The 24139-nt window shown below is 45.8% G+C and overlaps 1 protein-coding gene across 3 annotated transcripts in view; it reads right to left on the bottom strand.

The window, feature by feature from the left end:
- Positions 1 to 24139, bottom strand: part of ELP1 (elongator acetyltransferase complex subunit 1) — a 2667893-nt gene that overhangs the window by 250492 nt on the left and 2393262 nt on the right. For all 3 annotated transcript variants that reach the window (XM_069630608.1, XM_069630606.1, XM_069630607.1), the window contains 2 exons: positions 12630 to 12743; positions 11633 to 11738 (listed from right to left, as the gene is read on the bottom strand). In XM_069630608.1, the coding sequence (XP_069486709.1) occupies positions 11633 to 11738; positions 12630 to 12743 (220 nt within the window). The remainder of the gene's footprint in view (positions 1 to 11632; positions 11739 to 12629; positions 12744 to 24139) is intronic.

The following is a 24139-nucleotide window of genomic DNA, read 5'->3' as shown; positions in this document are numbered from 1 at the left end:
ACTAACCCGCCCGTAGGGCATCAAGAGACCGTAGGTCTAATGGAGCGGAAACGGGAAAGTCAGAACGGGGGGAAGCCCACTAGACCAGTTTTGTTAGCGGTTAACGCCAAGTTTATAGTTCAAAGGGAAGGGAACCCTTCTGTTGAAATCCCGATTAATTTAGTTAAAGGGGAAATCCAGGACCATCTGGATCACCACACACTATTAAACCGATCTAGAGTCAGCAGGGGATCATGCCAGGACAGGCCACTGGGTCGCATATGGATAGACGAGAGGGCGACGCTACCACACAGCCCGCCCATATATCCACACACACACACGCCACATTCATGAATAACGTAGTCAAAGTCATGTCCTGGAACGTCAGGGGCCTGAATAGCTACATTAAACAGCACAGGGTCCACACCTTCCTTAAACGCCACAAGATAGGAATCGCCTTATTACAGGAGACTCATCTGAACGCACAAAAGCTAGCAGCATTGGCTAAAAATTGGAGAGGAACCCCGATAGGCACCACGTATTCCAACTACGCACGTGGAGTACTAATATGGATCGCCCCCTCCATTCCCATCAACCTGACATACACCAACATCGAAAACGAAGGTAGAATGGCCCTGTTAAGAGGCACCATTGAAGGCAGAGAACTCTGCCTAGTGAACACATATGCCCCCAAACACGATGTGACTGTCTTTTTCTGTTCATTGTACACCCGGCTCAGTCCAAGTAGGGACGGCATGCTAATATGGGGAGGGGATCATAACTGCACCCTAGATCCACGCATGGACAGATCGGACAGTAAACACACCCGTCCCTCCCCTCCCGCTAAAATATTGAAAGCCCTCCTACAACAATACACCCTGCATGATCTCTGGAGGGCTCAGCACCCAGAGGGCAGAGCCTATTCCTTTTACTCACCTCCACACGCAGTACACACTAGAATCGACAGTTTATTGGTGAGCGAGGAACACTTAGCACTCTGGCCAGGTATTGTGTGTCCTCGAATGTGTCTATCGGATCATTCCCCCATAGTTACCTCTTGGACAATAATGGCACCTAGACCCCCCCATACCCACATGGAGACTCAGAAGCGAAGCACTGTTAGACAAGGCATTCCGAGAGCAGATTAGACTATGCACGACAAACTACTGGCAGACGAACACGGACAGTGTCCAGCACATCGGCACGGCATGGGAAGCATACAAAGTAGTGATCAGAGGGGAAATGATAGCCACCACACGGGGAGTCCAAAAATCCATCACAGCAAAGTTAGTAAGCACCGAAGAAGAGCTGAAGCAACTAGAATCTATAGCCTCCTCAGACCCAGCCCACATATGCAAAATAGTCGAACTAAAGCAGGCCTGCCTACAACACTGGGAGGCCCTCGGAAAACTCAGCTAGGCCAAATACACTGAAAGAAGCGAGGCCCTCGGAGATAAACCGGGTAAGCTACTTGTGTGGCTTTACAAGCGAGAAGCCCCCAGAACACCCATCTGCCTTATCCGCGATGCCAATGGCACAGACACGCACTCACAAGCCGCCATAAACCATGCATTCGCCGAGTATTACCAGGCCCTCTACACTGATACACCGCCGCCTACAGACACAGAAATAGAGGATGTACTGGACATCATTAGACTACCACACCTTGAGGAACACGTAGCAGAGTCCCTGGAAGGGCCGGTAACCCCTGAGGAGGTTGCTGTTGTTATTAGAACACTTCCCTCCGGGAAAGCACCGGGACCGAATGGACTCCCAGGCGAGTTCTACAAGGCTTACGAGGACGTACTAGCTCCGTTACTCTCCCAGGTGTTCAACGAGGCATACGATACAGGCCAACTTCCTGATACCATGAGGGATGCAGTCATCATACCACTCTTAAAACCTGACAAAGATAGCACCGAGTGCGGCTCATATAGACCCTTGTCCTTACTAAACACAGACAGTAAGATACTAACGGCAATACTGGCTATGAGGATGCGTAAAGTCATCCCGACCTGATCCACCAAGACCAAACGGCATATGTGCCCGGCAGAACCATCACCAAAAACCTACTTAGACTGCACCATGTCATTTACAGTAATGAAGATAGACGGAATGCGCAGTGGCGTCCCTGGACGTCTCCAAAGTGTTCGAATTGGTATGCTGGAAATGGCTCCTGGCTACCATGTCCAAGATGGGTATAGGGCATAGCTACATTAAGTGGGTCACACTCATCTACACCAACCCCGAGGCCAGAGTACGCACCAACAACACTTTCTCAGACAAATGGAGGCTAACCCGAGGAACTAGGCAAGGATGCCCCCTATCACCCATGCTGTACATTATGGTTATAGAACCAGTGGCAGCATACCTTAGACAAGAATACGGAGACGGGGGTATAGTGATAGACGGGGAGAATCACCTGATCTCTATGTATGCTGACGACATGCTCCTCTATCTAACAAACCCTGTACACATATTGCCCTTCATATTAGAAACTTTAGACAGATTCCACAGATATACGGGGATCCAGATTAATTGGAACAAATCCTGCCTGTTCCCCCTAGCCGCCTTGAGCGAGAAAGAGGCCGAAGCTCTCCCAACATTAGCCCTAAAATGAGAACCCTCCTCCTTTAAGTACCTGGGCATTAGGGTGCACAGAGACCCCAAGACAGAGCATGCTCTCAATACAGTTAGGGCAAAGGAAGGGCTGGGAAAATCAATGAAGTTCTGGAGCAAGCTGCCGCTCTCAGTGGCGGGCACAGTGGGACTACTAAAAATGGTGGCGTTACCCAGACTTCTTTACTTCTTCACTAACGTACCATATAACATACCACAACGATTCTTCAATGAATTACACAAGCTGTGCAGGTCATTTCTGTGGCAAGATGGAAGGCGAAGAGTCGCCCTGGACACAATGCAGAGACCCTATGAAAGAGGAGGCCTCAAGGTTCCCAATTTCGAACTGTATTACCTAGCCGGACAGTTGAAGCATGTGATACAATGGATAGCCAACGAGGCCTCAACAGACACTCGCCTGCTGCAGTCTGGAGTCACTCAATTTCTACTAAGCGACCTGCTATGGACTGAGCCGGGAACTAAACACCCACACTCGTACTTGATCCTCTTAGGTATCCAGATGTGGAAAAGAGCCTGCAAGGCCGCAAAACTACCGGATCCCTACTCCCCACAGATCCCGATAGCTGGCATTATGACAAACAGGCCGGGAAGCCACAAGATAATAAGAGGCATATGGGAAACTAGTGGCGTCGCCACCCTAGGTGACCTGGTGGATGACCAGGGAATCTTAAATTTTACTGAGCTACACGAAGCCTCTGGGATCCCCACGGGACAGTTCTTACTGCACAACGCAGTGGCGAAGAGACTAGCAGCCCGCTGGCCCACAATGGAGAACTTGGATACCGGACACAAAAGCATTGAGGGCCTGCTGGGGGCAGCGGAGCGAGGCCACGAGACCTTCAGAATATATGAAACACTGCTCGACAGCACCACCCATCAAAGCCTTAAGTGTAGGGAAAAGTGGGAACAGGAATTTGGCTCGCAGTTCGAAGACAAAGAGTGGGAGGGCATAATGAAATAATGAAATACCACAAGAAGGTATCTAGGAACGCTAGGTTCCAGCTCATTCTATTTTACATCACGAACAGAGCGTACCTTACACCAGACATCAACTCCAGATTTAGAGGAGCCGTGAATACGGGATGCCCCAAATGCAAAGAACCTCAAGCAGGGATGACACACATGTTTTGGGGATGCCCCACCATACAGTCCTTCTCGGCACAAGTCAAAGCCAGGGCGGCCGAGGCGAACGTCACCCTGGAGGTACACACGCCAAAAGCATGCATCCTCGGAAGATATCCCAGAAGCAAGAAGAATAGACCACTAAACAGACTGCCAGTATATACATTAGGTTTTTTAAAGAGACGTATTGCCATGAATTGGACGCGCCCTCAGGCCCCGTACTTGTCAACATGGTGGGAAGACCTTAGCAAATGGACGAATGCCGAAACGGCTGCTTGGGAGACAGCTCAGAGTCAACAAAGACAGGACACCTCGGATGACCTATTTCAATGGGTGGCACTAATAGTTACATTGTTCAGTCCCAGGGAAGATGGCTCCTCTGGCGACGACACAAATGACTCACAATAATCACAGAGATGAAACTTGTGGTGTAGAATGTTATGGTCTGGATAGTTGCGGAAGGGGGAGGGAGGGTGTTATTGTGTTATTGTATCATTAAGTAAGCACGCTACTGGAACACTGTAAAAAATAATAACAAATGAATGATGCTGGTCTGTTGGCTACTTCTCGCCAGGGATTAAGACATGCTTTGAAGTTATTTGCTGCCAAATGCTCAGACCTACAACTAGTCTTATATCTTGCTAAATGTAAAGCTATGGTCTTTAGACCAACACATGCGAAACCTAGACAGATAAAACTATCAGTAGACAACCCCATGTTGGAGCAGGTCTCCCAATTCGATTATTTAGTAGTGCGATATAAGGACTTCAGTAGCTGGGTTCCGCAGGTAGCTAAAGCAGCAACATTATCAAAATACTGTGGGGGCATACAGTCCTTTAATGCATACCATGGCAGAGGTGCAATATCGCTGGCGCTTCAGTTATACCATAAACAAGCCATTGCTGCAGCAATTTATAATGCAGAGCTGTGGGGGCATGCAAACATCTCTAAGTTATCAGTCTGTGAGAATAAGTTCATAAAAAAGTTGTTGCTGCTTCCCATGTCAGCAGCCTCAGCCCTAACTCATATGGAATTAGATAACTCCCAGACCACGACCAAAATCTCATTCAAACTTCTGTGGTTTTGGGACAGGATCTGGAAGCAGGAGAGACTTGACAAACACACAAAAACGCGCTGAGACATGTTATGGGTCTTAATGGGGGGAAAAGTTTACATTGGCCTCTCCATATAAAGAAATATTTGTCCCAAATTAATTCATTTGAATTGTGGAATAACCCTGAGTCAATACAGTTGCGGGATATACACTCATTGAAGTCTAGAGCTTTCACACTTTCACAAGACCAATTCGTGGTAGATGCACGCAAGCTTCACTTGGGTGCATCTTATCTAGACATTGTGGTGGACCTAGGGTTCAAGAGATACGTAGATGATTTATTTCTGCCTTTTGGGAAGTCATTGTATGTACGCTTTGGACTAGGTATCTTACCAACAACAACTCTCATTGCTAGGTGGCAGGGGGTAATGAGTGACCTCTGCCCAATGTGTGGTTTTGCTGAGGAAAATGTCACCCACTTTTTATTGTTTTGCCAAAAAACCAAAGGGATGAGAAGTATGTATATTAAACCAATCTTAAACAATGTGGACATACGGCAGGTAGGCATTGCCATGAGATTTCTAAGGCAATGCCAAGATTCATATGTGGTCTTTGGAACAGCTCTGTTTATCCATAGGGCTTGGCTACAGCGATCCAGGGCACTAAAGAGGGGGTTAACTATCAAATGAAATGAAAAGCCAACAATCAGGGCTGCGATTATTGATGCTCCCTAACTATTATTCAGTTTTGTATTCTCTTTGACATGTATGAATTTGTTGTTTTTGTATTGTAACATCAGATTTTATCGGCAACCTCATGAATTGATATTTTATTAACTTGATGAAATCTGTTAAATTAATGTTTACACTTGACCTTCAAGTTATTCAAACAATGTCCAATAAAACAGGCAAACACCAAATAAAAGTTTGTTTGACTGATAATAGTTTGATAAAGAAAGCTATATGGAATTTGAAGAATCCTCAAATGTCGTCACTGCTTCTGAAGGGGGAGCCCGTTCCCACAGGCCAAGGTAGTGAGGTTTCTACCTGATATTCCCCCTTGGAGTGGTACTGAACCGGTGGATCTTATGAGAGGGGAAACCCCCTTTACGACCAGTGACGACCACATTGGAAGAATGCGGTACCCCCACCAAGCACATGACCCTGGTACCCCTTTCCATAGTTACCCCACTTTCCTTCACCTCATTCCTTTGCAAGCCTACCCTCATACTCTATGTACTTTTCTAAAGCAGTCCAAATGGAGAGTACTCAGACAAGGAGGAGTCTTAGTGAGTTACCACATTAACACTCACTTAGTACTGAGACGAGGAGGGAATGCGGAGCAATACAGAGTAATCATTGGAACCACTTTCACCAGTTTAGTGGTTCACGGACAGTGTTTGGATTGAGCAAGATAAAAACCAAAAGGACGACTAAGGAGGAACTGCGAAAGCAAGAACAAACCTGACGTGCAGACAGGTGCTGACCGGGATGCCGAGAGGAAGAAAAGTGGGAAAGGGGCCGGTCCAGGATGTAAGGCCCACAGGGCCCGCAAGTGAACTAAGGCTCGAGACGCCCCAGAAATCTGGGGACTGCGACGGTGTGAAAGCACACTATCCCTGGAAGGATGACTAATGTGGAGCCGCTGCAGAGAAAAGGAAGCTCTGGAAAGTTACCAGAGTGCCGCAAACGAGCCCAGTAGCCTCAAGGGAGCCAGCACTCACGCAAGCCATACCTCAAGGTACGCGGGTAGCCAAAAAGGCTCTGAAAGCTCAAGTGGGTGGTCGCAAGGCTGGGAAAGAGGGTCTGGGAACTTAACGCACTGGGAGGAAAGTAAGGACATACATGGCAGTAGAGAAAACCAAGTCCACAGAAGGGAAAACTAAAGCCGGAATTGTGGGTCTGAGACTCTCACCCAATTGGAAGGTAGTGGAAACTCCACACAGTAAATTGCAGGTTAGTGAACCCAGTCTGTTTGACCTACTACAGCTTAGAAAGTGCATCCAGGCAACTCATCCTCGTCACAGTACTTGGTGAAAGGGACCCAGGTCAAGGACCCATTGCAGCTTTGAAAGTGCATCCAGGTAACTTTTCTTCATCGCAGTACCTGGTGAGAGGGAACAAGGTCTGCACTGCAGGGTCAGGGGCCCGCTACAGCTTGGGAATTAGCCAGGCTATTCTTCTTCGTCACAGAAGTGGGTGAAAGGGAACCAGGTCTGCAATGAGGGGTCAAGCACACTATGGCCTGGAAAGTGCATCTAGGCAACTGTTCTTCATCGCAACAGCTAGTTTTGAAGACTGGGAATTAGGGTGCTTGTGTGTGGCATTGTGGCAGGAGTCATGATGTCAGGGCTCAAAGGTTCTGCGGTGTCAGGCAGTGGGAAACTGAAGTTGGATGGGAAAACTACACTTCCCGATAGGCTCAGTAGCATCCTATTTTAGCTGCATGATGCAGGACTGCCTTGACGGCCTATTTAGTCCTGCCCCGGCCGGTGCTCCTTGCTAGTGATTATGGAATTACCCAGGCATGGGCCGAGGTGCGGGCAGGTGTGGATGCCAAATTGTGGGCAAGCGTATGTGGTGAGCAGCAGCAGAGAGACAGAGAAAGGCATTTCAGGCAGGCGGCGTGCTGGTCAGCTCATTGAGAAGTGGGAAGCTGAACTACACCACATTTGCTCCCAGCAGAGGCACTGGGAGTCGGGGGCTGGTCCATACTGCTGCAGCATATTCGCTGGCTCTACTGCGACTGGGGCAGCACAGACGGGTCCCCCAGGCGAAGGATAAGTACACCATTGCATTTTTAAGGCAGGCAAGGAACAACTGTGGGGGAAAGACAAAAACTCATGCCAGCAGTCATGACATGAATTGAGGGACACGGCTCCTCCCAAGAGCAAGTGGGGAAGTCATATCGGACAAGAGCTCCATTCAGTGGGGCACTGCTACTTCATTCGCTATGCTACTCATGCCACGCTTATTGTTGTTTGTCTAAATGCATAATGTTGCTTGCTTCTCAGGCCTTACAGACATCATTCTATGTGCTTATCTGTGCTTGTGCATTGTCTGGCAACCATCTGCTACTAACTGGGTCATGATTATAGGAACACGTTGAGACAGGAGGTCAGGGGTGTTAGTACTGGGGCTCTTGTCTACTGGCCATAAAACCTGAATGCCCTTCCTTAATCGACAGGATACTCATGAACTACTGTGAATTCATATGTTATGTGTCTTCCCTATTTCCCCTATCCATTCATGTTTCCTAAACCTTTTTGCGGTTTCCCTCATTCCCCCTAACTATCCACAACTTCTCCCTAGCCCCCCCTCCCCACTGGCTGCCACGTGGTGACCTTTATTTCCTGAAACCAGACACCCGTGCCAACTCAGGGTGGAGGTTCAACTTCCATTCGGTTTCCTTGGGCAGGGTAAAATTGTGTGTTTTCTCTGTAGGTCTGACACTGAGAGGGAACCACGTCTTCACACCAGGGTCAGGGATCCATTACAGCTTGGGAATTATCCAGGCTATTCTTCTTTGGCGCAGTACCTGGTGATAGGGAGCCAGTTCTGCACACTTGGGTCATGTTGGGGTGGTCGATGAAGGTCCCAATGAGAAAGAGGGGTTTGCGCTGCACGCTCATTGGAAATTGGGTGTGGGGGCAGTAATGGTGACGCAATGATGTGATTTAGCATGTATCTAGTGTAGTTAATAAGGAAGAATTGTTAGGGAGAATTCTCTTATAAGGCTAATTTCCCAAACCTAGCGAGTCCCCCAGCAGCTTTGCTGGATTTTTGGGGTTTGTTTTTTTCTCCTGCTAAGCGTGAGACTCTTTTCCTCCCACTCTTTGGCATGATTCGAGGTATGTCTCTGACTTTTTGTGTGCTTATGGACTATGGGGTCTTTTACTCCATAGGGCATCATCTGTTTTTTTGTGTATGTGTTACACAGCACCCTCAGTGCAGTAACACAGAGGTGTCATAGTGACCCCCAAACATAGACTCCATACCCTGGGACTGACTACTGTCTCCCAGGGCATGTAAAGTCACCATTGACTTTACTAGTCCAAAATTGTGAACAGAACCAGTACAAACCATCATATTGTGGAAGTATTGGAAGGGGTTAATTTGATTGCCCCAGGGTCTGTTTCCAAGGGGGCACTGTCCAGTCCCCCCTTGTCGGGTTTCTGGCTGGTAGCAGTGGTTACCACACAAAATATTCCACCGGAATATTTCCTATGGGATTTTCCCATTGATTTTAAACGCACCACTTTTTGATGCAATGTTAAAGCTACAGCCGGTTTATTTATTTATTAAATCAACGGTTGGGTCTTTTTGCCAGAACTCTTTTCTAAAATGGCGTTTGTATCTGTCTCTGTAACTCCAACCAAGGTCAGGCCCTTTGTTCCACTTTTTGGCGGGCTTCTCCACAGAAGCCCTCCAACTCATGCCACTCTGTCTGGGTTCCACAGGATGTGTGGGTGGGGGAATTGGCACCCTGGACTGCGTTGCCTAAGCAACTCAAGTCGCATTGATTGGCCCATGGGTGAGCCGCCCGGCTCACCACTTAGCATGTTTGAGTGACAGCTAGGCTGTTGAATGGGGGTTTTTCTGCATAAAAGCAGGGCTTTTGGGACTGGTACTTCAGAAGTCGCCACAGGACCTAAGAATCCGAAGAGGAATGATGCTGAGCCATCTGCAACGACGACAGCACCGGTGGAGCCCTGCTGCAACAAACGCACCACTTTCCCAACGACAAGAGAAGATCTTCTGCTGGACGAGTCTTCTTCCTTTGAGCTGGTGGGATCAACCAGTTCGCCCCTTTCACCTTCCAAAGACGTCTCTTGGTCGAATCCCCCGTGCCAAGCACCCCGACGGCCGGATAACCAAGCTTCACCACTTTGACCGCGAATAAAAGGAACGCACCTTTTAACCGACGAACTTCGCGGCTGGTTTCATCCCTGTGCAGTGCCTCGACCCTAAGTTTCCTCCTCGAGGAGATCCTCTCTTGCCCTGGTTGAAACAACAAACTGCAATCACGGCCAGGAACAACTGCCATCGCTGAACCTTCCTCTCTCTTTAAGGTACTGTGTTCTGCCTGGCCTCCCTTCCCACGGATTGCTAAAGGTGACCCTTAAATCCTTGGCTTTCCAACTGGGTTGGCCCCAGACCTTCAACTTTACTTCTTGAATTACCCCAACCTCTTTTGAACATTCTGCAAAGACTTTCAGTGCATTTTTAACTGTGTGATCTTGGGCATATTTTGCTTTGCTCCATTTAAAGTGGGCCTGTCCTACGAACTTTGGCTCTGCAGTGTATACTGCCTTTACTCCCTTGCTTTGAACTTCTAAAAATGTTGGGAACTGTTTTATTTTTATGCCCTGCCTTTTTATCTCCCTTTAACTTAACTATTGGAGTGCCATCTAGGTTACGCGCTCACATCTGTTTTAACAAATAGTGGTGTTTTAACTCTGACTTGTCTAATAGTTATCAAGGGAGGTGTTTATACTTTACCTGACTGTGTTGTAACTTGCTTTTGATTTAGAGTGCTAGTGTGTTGCCTAAAGTGTGTTTTAAATAAATAATTATATACTTTTCATACAAAGCTCTGGTCAGTGTGTTTGCTCTACTGTAATTTTGGCCCTATTGTGTATACTCTATATACTACCCAACTCTTCTTGAGGGAAGTCTGACTGCTCAGCCACAGCTACCAGGTAAATCTGGGTGGTACAGACTGCTACCAATCGGGTTTACTGCTTACTCCTGTAGTCTTAATCTTTTTGCAGTGTTCCCCAAGGGAACTGCACAGGATTCTGCCTAACAAGGATAAGCGTTACTTTGTGTTTAAGTTGATACATTTAAGATCCGAACACACGCAGCAAGATGATGTCAAATCTGCTGGTGGAATATATACATAATGTCGGTGTGTGGTGTGTCTCGTACCACCTAAAGTTGAGCAGTGAGGAGCTTCATATGTGCACGAAAGAAAGGAGATTTGCAATGGAGAAACGCCTATGAGAGGACACAGTAGTCTTGTGTACATACATACATGGGGGTCAATGGGGACACGTGTTTGGGACAGTTCGGGTACATGGTGAACATACAAATCTGTATGCCGCATGTTCCCTCATAGTTATGGATTGTGCAGGCCCAGAAGCCTGGGGTTGGCGAGATTAATTCTGTGTGCCTGGGAAAAGTGGTTGAGCAAGGTTGGAGGTTGATGAAGGGCACTGCAATAATATCAGATCGTCAGCTACAGCCAGGCTCAGGATTTTACGATTTGGCACTATTGTGGAGAACTGTCATTTTGTGATTTCTTTTCCCTTTTCTTCTTTTTTGAATATAAACAGTTTTATCAAAATATTCTTGTGTGTTGTGTTTGTGTAACTTTTACTAATTTAGTTCATAGGTCACTAGTTAAATACCTAGTATACCTGCACCGATAATTTCATGAAAGGTGTGAATGGTCGGTTTATTTGATTTACATATACGTGTAATATAATTATAATTTAGATGTATCTTTTTTTTATTTATAGCTAAAATGGGTCAATGTATTATCTAAATAGAAACTGCCTCTGTTGCAGCCACATTTTATGTACATGTTAAGTGCAAATATAACCTGACTGGTAAGGTACAGTTATGCACCAACCTGACCTTGTGAAGGCTCAACACTCATCCAAACTGGAAAATACCAAAACAAAGATTCTGCATGCTTTTCAGCTGCATTAGCTGGGATAAAGTTGTATTGTACCAAATATGTGTATATGTTATAGCTTGTGATAGCTTTGCATATAAAAACAATAAGCATATTATGAAATAAATAAAATAAATAAAGGTTAAAGGCACATACGATGAAATTCTGGAGTTGCTGTGTGTATATTTGCTGCTCGCTGTCATGATACTGCTGCCGCTTTCCGAGATGAGGTCAGTCTCTGGACCCTCATGTACCTCTTCATCTACAAACAATAATTTGAGATCTTTACTACAGAGGAAGACCAGTAGAGATTTTTTTTTACAAACAGCATTAATGTATACATGCCCGGGTCACTTGTCATGCAATATTGCTAAAACAACCACTAAAGAAGTAAATGGGCACAGTACCATGAGGGTATTGTAATGAGGGTATTGTGTGAACTTAGAGCTAAAATCACAATCTGGAAAACTCAGAGGACATCCATCCAGACCGCTCTATTTAGCTGCTATTTTGCCTAGTCTTAAAAAATCGATATGTCAACCCTTAAAAATTTGCTGTAATTTTGTAAAAGTCATTTGTCTTATGCATGCCAATCCACTATGAAACCGGAGGGATATGCATCTAGACTACCCAGCCATAAACCTTTGATCGTTTTAATAAAGCACAAACCCTTCCTTTTTGGGTCTCGGGCACTGTACAAAATATAACAAAATGAAAATAATCATAAAGAAACACATTAAAAAAACGACTACAATAAAGCATTTGCAAAATAAAAGCATCCAATCCTATCAAAAAAGAAAACGTACTAAATACTTAATCCAGATAAAATCAAACTACACTATCACGAAAATATAACATTCATAACTTGTTTTTGTGAACTGTTGGCTTTCAATCGGAGTTCTGATAAGGAATTATGTGATTGTTTCACTATACATCAAAAAGAGATGATTTGCCCAGTTACATTATCATTGGTCCTACCTACCAAACGGCCTAATATCCTTTATGCCCAGAATGAGTTGCTATTTGTTTGTTTATTCTCCTTGTATTCCAAAGTAACCCCAATAGCAATTAGGGCTGCTCACTTGCTGTTTTCAAGGGATTGTCTATTTCAAAATACTAGGTTTGTCAAGCAGAAAAGAAAAGGAAGTGGTACCTAGAAGCCCTTGCCGTTGCCGCTCTTTCAATTCTCGTACAACTGAAAGGCGTTTCTTGTGCCGATTAAATGTTGTTTTCTGCGATTCCAAGAAGTCCAGGTGATTCCTTTGAGCTGTATGCAATAAAACAATAAAATGCAACAAATATGGTGTTATAACGAATGTGGCAAAGCCTCATGCACCCATTGCAGTATATTCTGTACTCTTAGTTAAGCCACATATTAAAGACCCCTGCAAGCAGAAGTAGCAGTTTTCTGTGACATTGCTTGAAAGAGAGACAAGACTGAGAAAATCCAGTAAAAAGCTGTAATTGTAGCACACACTATAGTACAGCAGCGAACTATAAAGAAACAGTTTGAATACCTGTCGGCCTGCTCTATAACAAGATCAAAGAGCTTGCTAAGTGTGCCTATGATTTTCATGTCAAGACCTGGGGCAGGACATCATGGGTTTGGTACAGGAATAACAAATTATTTACCTCTCTGTAATGTTCTTTCTGATGGATGTTCTTCCCATGGATTCCTCATCTATGATATTGTATTCACACAGCACAGATGCTCTTTGGAATCTTTTTTGCCACCAGGGTGCTGTAGGGGAGGCATGGTATCACAAGTATGACACTGACACAATGGGATTATATAAAGGGCGCCTGGCAGAGTCCTGATATGCCCAGGAGGGTACCTATATGCAAAATGCTAGAAATCAGGGTGAGAGATCCGTAGACAGCTATCTGGTTTTGAAGCTATTTTATTTTACCTTCAAAATGATTTTGCACAGATGTTCAAGCGATCTCCTAGCTGGGTTCCAGTAAATGCAAAGTATTAAATAGGACACAGTGTTTTCACCTCGGAACGTTAAGTCACTAGCCAAAACTTCTTCCAGGGCCTTCACCATCCTAGTTGATGCCTTCATATTATTATTCACAAGAATAGCTAGACCCCGTAAGGGTCTGCCAGAGACCCCAATGTTGGCTGGAACGGAGTAAGTGGAGTAGCCATTTGTGTGAAACCTTTGTAATTTCATAGTTTCTTGAAAGAGCACTATAGACAAATTGCTACCGATAGAAGTCGAATTAGCCTATGAAATGAGATTGTTATACCCACATGAATTCCATGAGGCAACTCTACTTTTAGCTGGTGAAAGACTTTTCACTAAGGGTTCAAGCCACCACCAATCCTTTATAACAGATGAAAGAGAGGGACCTTCGAAATTTAATTGGTCGTTAGAGAATCTTGGATCATCCCACTTACAGGATTCATGAGTCTCAATAAATATTGGATGAGATCAGATCGATATTCCCATACCAATTTTGTGATAATAGCCTAATGAAATTGGCATATCATTCGGTTATTATTTACGAGGCTCAACGTAACCCAATCAATATCCTCAGAATTCACTATTCTAAGCGAATGGATATGATTAAATGCATGTAGAATATAAGAGTGATTAATTCTGCGCCTGCCATTGATTTTGGAATCACTTATCCAACCAATTATATTTGATGTTTCACAGGTGAAGTTGGTCACAGGAGCCTCAACTGAAAGCTCAACATTAACACTACAGTTGGTGTTACTAGAGTGCAAAGATTTAAACTCATTCCCAACTATAGAATCTTGTGTTTTATTATTTACAGGAAGAATTGTCGATTGATCAACAGTGGATGTCATCCCTGTTGTTTTTGACAATATCGAATTGTTATTAGATAAAACCACAGATATTGGTGTCACAGTTGGTATCATCCCTGTAGTTTTTGGAGATATCGGATTGTTATTATTAGATACAACAACAGATATTGGTACCGCACACAGCTCTTTGTTCTTAATGACAGGAAAAAAGGTGGAAAGTTGTGTTTGCTTGGGGCCAGTGAGACCCGACATTAGAAGTAGAGAGGGCTTCATAGAATCTATGCTTTTAGGTAACATTGGCGCATTTAACTACACATCTGCAACAGAGACTGATTCAATTAACATATTTTTTTCTCTGTCTTTTGGGAGTCATGTCCGAGTTACCAAGCATCGCAGGCACCACTTCTTTCAATTGAAGCGCTTCTATACTCTATTCATTAAGCTGGTTTAAATCCAGCACGGCATCTCCATTCGACAAATTACATAGGCTTTTAATGTTGGAGTTATGCCCTTTGAGTTTGGGAGTATTTAGGTTTTTGCTTTTTTAGCTAGCACATATTTTTGAGTCTTTCTATTGATCCTTCTCTTAATTGCTCTATTTCCGAGACATTTGGCTCTGCGTGACAAGTAGTGATTAGAAGTACTCATTTCCACAGAATCAGTTAACACATCAGTAACTACTTCGCCCATTAGAATCCTATTATCCGCTTATTCAATTAAATTGCTAAGGGTGGAGGGACTATCAGGATGCTCACACGTGGAGATTAACTCTGTAATTGTTGTGTCCTTCCACAGGCCAAAGTTAGAGTGACTTGGACTATTTAAGCGATAATTCAGTAAAAATTGCTAATATTGAAACTCAGATCAGAAATTTGAATTTGCGGATGTCAACTCTATATCCCATGTGTCAGCACAATCGATGCCTTTATGAATACATGAAGAGTTGCTGACAGCCTGAGCATATGACATGTTTGAGGAACTAACCATGGCCTTGCAGTTACTAGTTTGTGTTGATCTGGCACAAACACTTGCGCCTATCGTTTGAGGAGGATGAGATCAATAACTCGTTTTTTGAGCGAGTTTATTTAGAGGAGTTGATGGCCATGATTGTTTCCTGTGCAGACACACAAAGCCTTTCAACTTATTCAATTTTGCCAAGATATCAGAAATATAAGATTTTATATCCCCGATTTCATAATGCGTGATTTCATGTCCTTTATCCAAGAGGTTCAGAATGCGGTACAGGAAATTAATAGTTATCAGGATTATTTAAATAACGAGATAGAATTGAATTTTCCATCAAGGAATTAGGATACGGTTCATGAGTACTATGGTGTAGTTGCTCGGTACTTGTGGGATGATGGCAATCAGGATGGTTAGAAGTGCAACTTATACCGTCATGCATGGCATTAAATAGGTTGCGTTTAGGGGAACTGGCCATAGGAGTGGCAGGAATTGCTGAGCTATTAATTTCTCATGAACGAGGAAGTTCCATTAAAATTGCCTCACTGTGCCTATTATTATGGAAGTGAAACTCTTCAATTCCACTTGTGTTAGGAAGAATTCTCTGTTTAGGCTGAATTTCCTAACCTAGTGAGTCCCCTAGCAGCTTTGCTGGATTTTCTGGGGTTTATTTTTTTCTCCTGCCAAGAGTGAGACTCTTTTACCCTCACTCTTGGACATGACTTGAGAGTGTTTTCTGTGACTTGCTATGTGCTTATGGGCTAGGGGGTAATTTTCCCCATAGGCCATCATTGGTTTTTGAATGTGTGTTACACAGCACCCTCAGTGCAGTAGCACAGGGGTGTCCTAGAGACCCCCAAACATAGACTCCACACCCTGGGACTGACTACTGTCTCCCTGGGTCTGTAAAGTTACCATTGACTTTACTAGTCTTAACTTAGGAACTTAACCAGTACAAACCATCTTACTGTGGAAGTACTGGTAGGGGCAATTAGATTGCCCCTCGGTCTGTTGTCGAGGGGGAACTGTCCCGTCCCCCCTCGCCGAGTTCTGGCTGGTGGCAGTGGATACCACGGAAATATTCCACCGGAATATTTCCCAATGGGATTTCCCATTGTTTTTGATGCACCACTTTTTGGTGCAATGTTAAAGATACCGCCGGTTTATTTAATTAATATAAATTCACCGGTTGGGATCTTTTGCCAGAACTCGCCGCCAAAATGGCGTCTAGGTTCACTTCAGTAACCCTGAACCCGAGTCGAGCCTTTGTTCCACTTTTGGCGGGCTTCTGCACAGAAGCCCTCCAAAGTGGTGCCATTCTGTCTGGGTACCACAGGGGGTGTGGGAGGGGGTTTAGGCACCCTGGACTGAGTTGCCTTGCCAACTCATGTCGCACTCTAGTGTGATTGGCCCAAGTGGTGAGCCACCCCGCTCACCACTTAGCATGTTTGAGTGACAGCTAGGCTGTATGAATGGGGGTTTGCTGCATAAAAGCAGGGTTTTTGGGACTGGTTCTTCAGAAGTCGCCACAGGACCTAAGAAGCCGAAGAGGGAGAAGCCGAGCCGACCTGCCAAGACGACACCACCGGTGAAGCCCTGCAGAACCGTCTCACCACTTTTCCCGACGACAGAGGAGATCTCCCGCCGGAGAGTCTTCTTCCCTTAACTGGTGGGGACAACCAGTTGCTGCCTTCTTTTCGCCGTCCCGAAGCATCTCATGGCCGCCTTGCCTGTGCCAAGCACCCCGGCAACCGGGATACCACTTTTTACCTCAACCGCGAAAGAGGGGTAAAAATCCTTTGTGACCGGAAAACTCCACGGCTGGCCTCATCCCTGGTAGTGCAACGACCTGCAGCTTTCCTCCACGTCGAGATCACCTCTTCCTCGGGACGACGCCGCGACTTGCACCCACTACCCGGAATGACTACCACCGCTGGAGGAATCTTTCCACTTTTAAAGGTACTGTGTTCCGCCTGGCCTCCCTTGCCACCGATTGTACGGGGTAGATTTAGCCCTCGGCTCTCGAACCTGGGTAGGCCTGGGAGACCCTAACTAAACTTTTCAGAACCGTAGTAAAACCTTTTTTACTCACCTGCAAAGACTTGTGACATTGTGTGATCTTGGGCACTTTTTCGCCTGGCTCCCTCTAAAGCGGGCCCCGAACTAATTCTCCTTGTTCCACCATTGACTGTCTTTGCTAACCTTATGTGAAAAGTGTTTTACCTTACTGCTCTCTTTATTTCTGCCTTTTCCCTCCCTTTTGGTAATACTTGTTGGAGTACCATCTAACGTTAAGCGCTCACCTCTGGTTGGAAATAAGTGGTGTTAACTTAGAATTGTCCAACCAACGATTAGGGATGTACATATGAGTAATAGTAACTGTGTTTGACTTTCTTACCTTTTCTAATGTGCTAGTGTAATTTATGAGTGTACCTTTAATAAATAAGTTTATACTTTTACACCTAGCTCTGGTCAGTGTTTGCTTGTGCTACTGTGCCTCTGTACCTATTATGTATCCTCTGTATACTGCCTAACTCTTCTTGAGGGGAGTCTGACTGCTCAGCCACAGCTACCACAGTGAATCTGTGCGGTGCGGACTGCTACCAAGTGGGTTTACTGCCAACACCTGTAGTCTTAAATCTTTTGCAGTGGTCCCAGAGGGAACTGCACAGGTTTCTGCCTAACACTGGTGTACAGCGGTGGGATCTGTATTGAGTATACACTTTAGAGTACTTTTGAGATACCTTAGTGCAACTAACCACAAAGCTTAAGCACAAGAAAGAAAAAGTCATTTTTAACCTGTCTACTATGGAAAGTTATAGTCAAGAGTCCCTTGCTACAAAAACTGCTGATTGTCTAAGACTTCTCTGTAAGCATAAGAATCTCATGACTAAAGGAAAGAAAATAGAGCTAATAGAAAGGTTGTTAGAAAACCAAAGTCTGGAGGATGGTCCAGAGGAACCTATCACTCCAGCAAATGTAGAAAGCAGCAATGATCTTGATATGGCACAAAGTATTGATGATCTTGGGTCAGAACCAGAAGAGGAGGATGAAACTGTTGTAGATAGTCCCTCTAGGCCTCTGTCTGCTCTACCAGCTGTACCTACTGGACCTTTGCCAGGTCCCACATTTAGCCCTCAATACTTTGAACTAGAGAAAATGAAACTTGAATTAGAGTACAAGAAACTTAATGCTCAAACTGACAAAGAACTAAGGCTAAGGGAAATGGAGCTCAAGTATGAGCTAGAAATGAAGAAATTGTCTGTTGAGAATGCTTCTCTCTCTGGCTCCTCTAGAAGTTCCATTCCTAAAAGACCCCGGATGCCTAAGGAATTGATTGGTATGTATGAGCCTAAGTTGGATGTGTTGGATTGGTTGTCTATGTTTGAGTATAATCATGGGCTCCAGAACAACACAGGTAATGAGTTACTCACCTGGTTGTTCTCTAGGCTTCCCCCTGTTGCAACTGATGTGGTAATGGAGTTGGGGGAGGAGGATAGGAAAGAGTATGAATGTGTGAAACTAGCTTTAATAGCTAGGTTTGGGAAGACCCCTTCCCAGTATCTTAAGAGGTTTAGGAGCCTCAAAAAGCATGATGGTACCCCTTGGGCTACCTGGGTGTGTGAAGGGTTGAAAAACTTAGAGGGATGGATTAAGGGTTACAAGGTGAACACTTATGAAGGAATAAGAAATCTTGTAATGATGGAGTCAATTTATGATGCCTGCTCTCCTGAGCTCAGACAGCACTTGGCTGATTCACAGGAATTAGATCCTAGGAGGCTAGCTAAGGCTGCTGACTTGTGGGTTGCCAACAGGGCTACTCACAAGGATTCTGGGGTAACTCAGAAGAAGGATGAGGGAAGACAGCCTAAGAAAGACTCCAAAGAGAATTCTAATAATCCTAATTCCAAAGAGGGCCCCAAACAAAACCATAAGGGTAAGCCACCTGGGAAACCACAGCAGAGTAGTATACCTTCTGGTGCTAAACCAGAAGGAGGTCAGAACAAGCCTCCATTCCAAAGGACCTTTGGGGCCTGTTATGTTTGTAAGGCTACTGACCATGTGAAAGGAGATCCCAGATGTAAGGGTAAACCTTCAGGGGTCCAACTTGTCTCCTTAGCCTTCGCTCCAGAGGAGGAAGTCACTATGGCAAGTGGAAACTTTCTACTACTGGCTGATGAACCCACTGGAGTCTCAGCCAGTGTTTCTTTAGTCTCTCTGGGGTTTTGGGAACAGCAGAATTTAGATGTATATAATTCTATCCCAGATAATACTAAAGAGTATTATAAGGACAGTGTCCAGGTAAATGGTCAGGAGACTCCTGCCATCAGGGACACTGGGGCCAGCATAACTGTGGTGGATGAATCATTTTTCAAGGCGGAGGATGTTGCTAAGGCACCCAAATGCCTCACCAAGTTAGCTGGAGGGCCTGTGCAGATGTGTCCCCAGTTACCAGTTCTCATCCAGTGTAATGATATGGCTGTGAAGATACCTGTCAGTATACAATGTGAAGTGCCAGGAAGAGTTCTGCTGGGAAATGACCTGAAAGCTCTTGGAGTTGTGTCACATACCCCCAGACCTCCTGGTAAAAGCTTACAGGAGCTCACCAAATCTGCAAGAGAGAAAATCCTGCGAGGTTTATCTCAGGAGATGATGACAGAAATCACTCCTCTCCCACTGGAGCAACTTACTGCAGTAACTACCAGATCAGGAGCAAAGGGGCAACCCAAGACTCCTAGGAAAAAGCCTACAGCAAGCACTCCAGTGCTTCCAACAAGAACTTCCCCGAGGTTGTCCAAAGTTACACCTGTAACTCCACCTCCAGCTGAGGCTGAGAGGGAGGTACAACCCTGTGTGGTTGAACTAGACTCTGAAGAAGAGCTAGTAGGAGGCCCAGAACTTATTGGAGACCTGGACCCGGCTGACCATCCTGAGCTGCAGTCTTTACTGGCAAAAGGTGGACCCAGCAGGACAGCTTTCCGTAAGGGACAAAGAGAATGTCCAACTCTGGAGGGTCTCCGCCAGCAGGCAGCTTCTCAGGCTGATGGGCAAGAGCCTGGGAAGTATAGGTTACACTGGGAAGATGGCCTCTTCTACAGTGAACCAACCGAATCTGAACCTGGAGCATACCAACGCCTGGTAGTGCCCCAAGAGAACAGACAACAGTTCTTGCAACTAGCCCACGAGATTCCTTTGGCTGGTCACTTGAGTTTCAAGAAGACCAAGGAAAGGCTCTCTCTCTACTTCTATTGGCCAAGAATGGGGGCTGAAGTAGATAGGTATTGCAGGAGCTGCCATACCTGCCAGACTTCTGGTAAGGTTGGTTCCAAGAATGTGGCACCTTTAGTGCCTCTCCCAGTTGTGGGAGTCCCATTTGAGAGGGTAGGGATTGACATTGTTGGTCCCCTTGATCCCCCAACCTCCTCAGGCAACAGGTTTATCCTTGTTGTAGTAGACCATGCTACTAGGTACCCTGAGGCAATTCCTATGAGGACTGTTACAGCTCAGGCTGTGGCTAAGGCCCTCCTTGGTATCTTTACCAGGGTTGGGTTTCCTAAGGAGGTGATCTCTGACAGGGGGACAAATTTTATGTCCAACTACATGAAAGCCATGTGGAAAACCTGCGGAGTCACCTACAAGTTCTCAACCGCCTACCACCCTCAGACAAACGGATTGGTAGAAAGATTTAACAGAACCATGAAGAGCATGATAGGTGCCTTAGAAGAACCCCTTAAGAAGAAGTGGGACCTTCTACTGCCATGCCTTCTATTTGCTTATAGGGAAGTCCCTCAGGAGGGAGTGGGTTATTCTCCCTTTGAACTTCTCTATGGCCATCCCGTCAGAGGCCCCTTGGCCCTGATTAAGGAGGGGTTGGAGAGTGCTCCTTCCCCCAAGCCAGTCAGAGTGACTGACTATGTGATAGGTCTCCGAAGGAGAATGTCACACATGATGGCAGAAGCAAGTGACAACTTGAAAGCTGGCCAAGCTCTGATCAAACATTGGCATGATCAGAAGGCTAACATGGTTGAGTTTACTCAAGACCAGCTAGTTCTAGTTATGCTCCCAACAAGGCAGAGGGCCTTGCAAGACAAATGGATGGGACCCTTCAAGGTTGTGGGAAAACTTGGAGAGGTCAAATATCTGGTGGATCTGGGCAAACCCAGGGAAGCTCCCAGAGTCTTCCACACCAACTGCCTCAAAGCCTATGTCTCTAGACCAGAAGTAGGAGCATTGCTTCTAGCTTCATCGGAAGAGGAGGAGGAGAGTGACGCTCTACCTGACCTCCTGAGAGGCTTACCTTTAGACGAAAAGGTTGAAGGAGTTAATCTCTCTTCAGATCTGACCCCTGAGCAACAGGAGGAGTGCAAAGCTATGTTAAATCAGTTTGCCCCCCTGTTCTCACTTTCACCAGGCTTGACCCCTTGGGGACAGCTTGAGATACTCACTGGTGACTGTCTGCCGGTCAAAAGCAGGGGATATAGAATGTCAGAACATGTCAGAACCCACATCAAAGGTGAGGTCAAGAAGATGCTTGATCTCGGGGTAATAGAGCCCTCTACTAGTCCATGGTCTAGCCCAGTGGTGTTAGTACCAAAGGCAGGATCCAAAGAGTTGAGATTCTGTGTGGACTATAGAGCTCTTAATGCAGTCACCAAGACTTATGCCCACCCTTTGCCAAGGACAGATGAGTTGGTGGATAAACTTGGTGCAGCCAAGTACCTCAGCACACTGGACCTTACGTCAGGCTATTGGAAAATAGCCCTGACAGACCATGCCAAGGAGAAAACTGCATTTTCTACCCCAGTTGGCCTATACCAATTCAAGGTTATGCCTTTTGGACTGAAAAATGCACCTGCAACATTCCAAAGGATGGTGAACCAAGTTCTAGCTGGGATGGAGGACTTCTGCATGGCATACTTGGATGACATTGCAGTCTTCAGCCACTCCTGGGAAGAACATGTGACCCACTTAGGATAGGTTTTGCAGGCTCTTGAGCAGGCCAATCTGACCATAAAGGCAAGCAAGTGCCAAATTGGTCAGAGTAAAGTGGCCTACCTTGGACATGAGGTAGGAGGTGGAGAAATAAGGCCTTTGCTCAGCAAGATTGAAGCTGTGCAAAATTGGACAACACCTACTACTCAGACCCGGGTGAGAGCCTTCTTAGGCCTCACTGGGTACTACAGGAATTTCATTGAGAACTATGGGACCATAGCTTCTCCCCTGAATGTGATCTCCTCTCCAAAATTCCCTAAGAAGGTCAAATGGAATGAGGAATGCAATCAGGCCTTTGAAAACCTGAAGAAAGCTCTCTGCCAAGCTCCAGTACTTAGAGCTCCTGACTACCACCAAACTTTCATTGTACAAACTGATGCTTCCAATGTAGGTATAGGTGCAGTTCTTAGCCAACTGGATGAGAAGGGTAGGGAACACCCCATTTGCTTCATCAGTAGAAAACTGAAGGATCCTGAAACAAGGTGGGCAACAATCGAAAGAGAATGCTTTGCTATTGTGTGGGCACTGAAGAAGTTTAGGCCATACTTGTATGGTTCTACTTTTGTCATTCAGACTGACCACCAACCCTTGAGATGGTTAATGCAAATGAAAGGGGAAAATCCAAAACTATTGAGATGGTCAATCTGCCTCCAAGGGTTTGATTTCACCATTGAGCACAGGTCAGGGTGTCACCATCAAAATGCTGATGGACTCTCTAGGATGTATGTCATCGACTAGAGGTATGAGGTTCATCCAGGAGTGGATTAAATCCTCCTGTCCCTTAGTCTGGGGGGGCGAGTGTTAGGAAGAATTCTCTGTTTAGGCTGAATTTCCTAACCTAGTGAGTCCCCCAGCAGCTTTGCTGGATTTTCTGGGGTTTATTTTTTTCTCCTGCCAAGAGTGAGACTCTTTTACCCTCACTCTTGGACATGACTTGAGAGTGTTTTCTGTGACTTGCTATGTGCTTATGGGCTAGGGGGTAATTTTCCCCATAGGCCATCATTGGTTTTTGAATGTGTGTTACACAGCACCCTCAGTGCAGTAGCACAGGGGTGTCCTAGAGACCCCCAAACATAGACTCCACACCCTGGGACTGACTACTGTCTCCCTGGGTCTGTAAAGTTACCATTGACTTTACTAGTCTTAACTTAGGAACTTAACCAGTACAAACCATCTTACTGTGGAAGTACTGGTAGGGGCAATTAGATTGCCCGTGGGTCTGTTGTCGAGGGGGTACTGTCCCGTCCCCCCTCGCCGAGTTCTGGCTGGTGGCAGTGGATACCACGGAAATATTCCACAGGAATATTTCCCAATGGGATTTCCCATTGTTTTTGATGCACCACTTTTTGGTGCAATGTTAAAGATACCGCCGGTTTATTTAATTAATATAAATTCACCGGTTGGGATCTTTTGCCAGAACTCGCCGCCAAAATGGCGTCTAGGTTCACTTCAGTAACCCTGAACCCGAGTCGAGCCTTTGTTCCACTTTTGGCGGGCTTCTGCACAGAAGCCCTCCAAAGTGGTGCCATTCTGTCTGGGTACCACAGGGGGTGCGGGAGGGGGTTTAGGCACCCTGGACTGAGTTGCCTTGCCAACTCATGTCGCACTCTAGTGTGATTGGCCCAAGTGGTGAGCCACCCCGCTCACCACTTAGCATGTTTGAGTGACAGCTAGGCTGTATGAATGGGGGTTTGCTGCATAAAAGCAGGGTTTTTGGGACTGGTTCTTCAGAAGTCGCCACAGGACCTAAGAAGCAGAAGAGGGAGAAGCCGAGCCGACCTGCCAAGACGACACCACCGGTGAAGCCCTGCAGAACCGTCTCACCACTTTTCCCGACGACAGAGGAGATCTCCCGCCGGAGAGTCTTCTTCCCTTAACTGGTGGGGACAACCAGTTGCTGCCTTCTTTTCGCCGTCCCGAAGCATCTC

The sequence above is a fragment of the Ambystoma mexicanum genome, chromosome 6q (genome assembly GCF_040938575.1).
Source record: "Ambystoma mexicanum isolate Mex_15411 chromosome 6q, UKY_AmexF1_1, whole genome shotgun sequence".
Taxonomy (NCBI): Eukaryota; Metazoa; Chordata; class Amphibia; order Caudata; family Ambystomatidae; genus Ambystoma; species Ambystoma mexicanum.
Note: the sequence above shows the minus strand (reverse complement) of the source record. Positions and strands in the feature narration are given on the sequence as shown.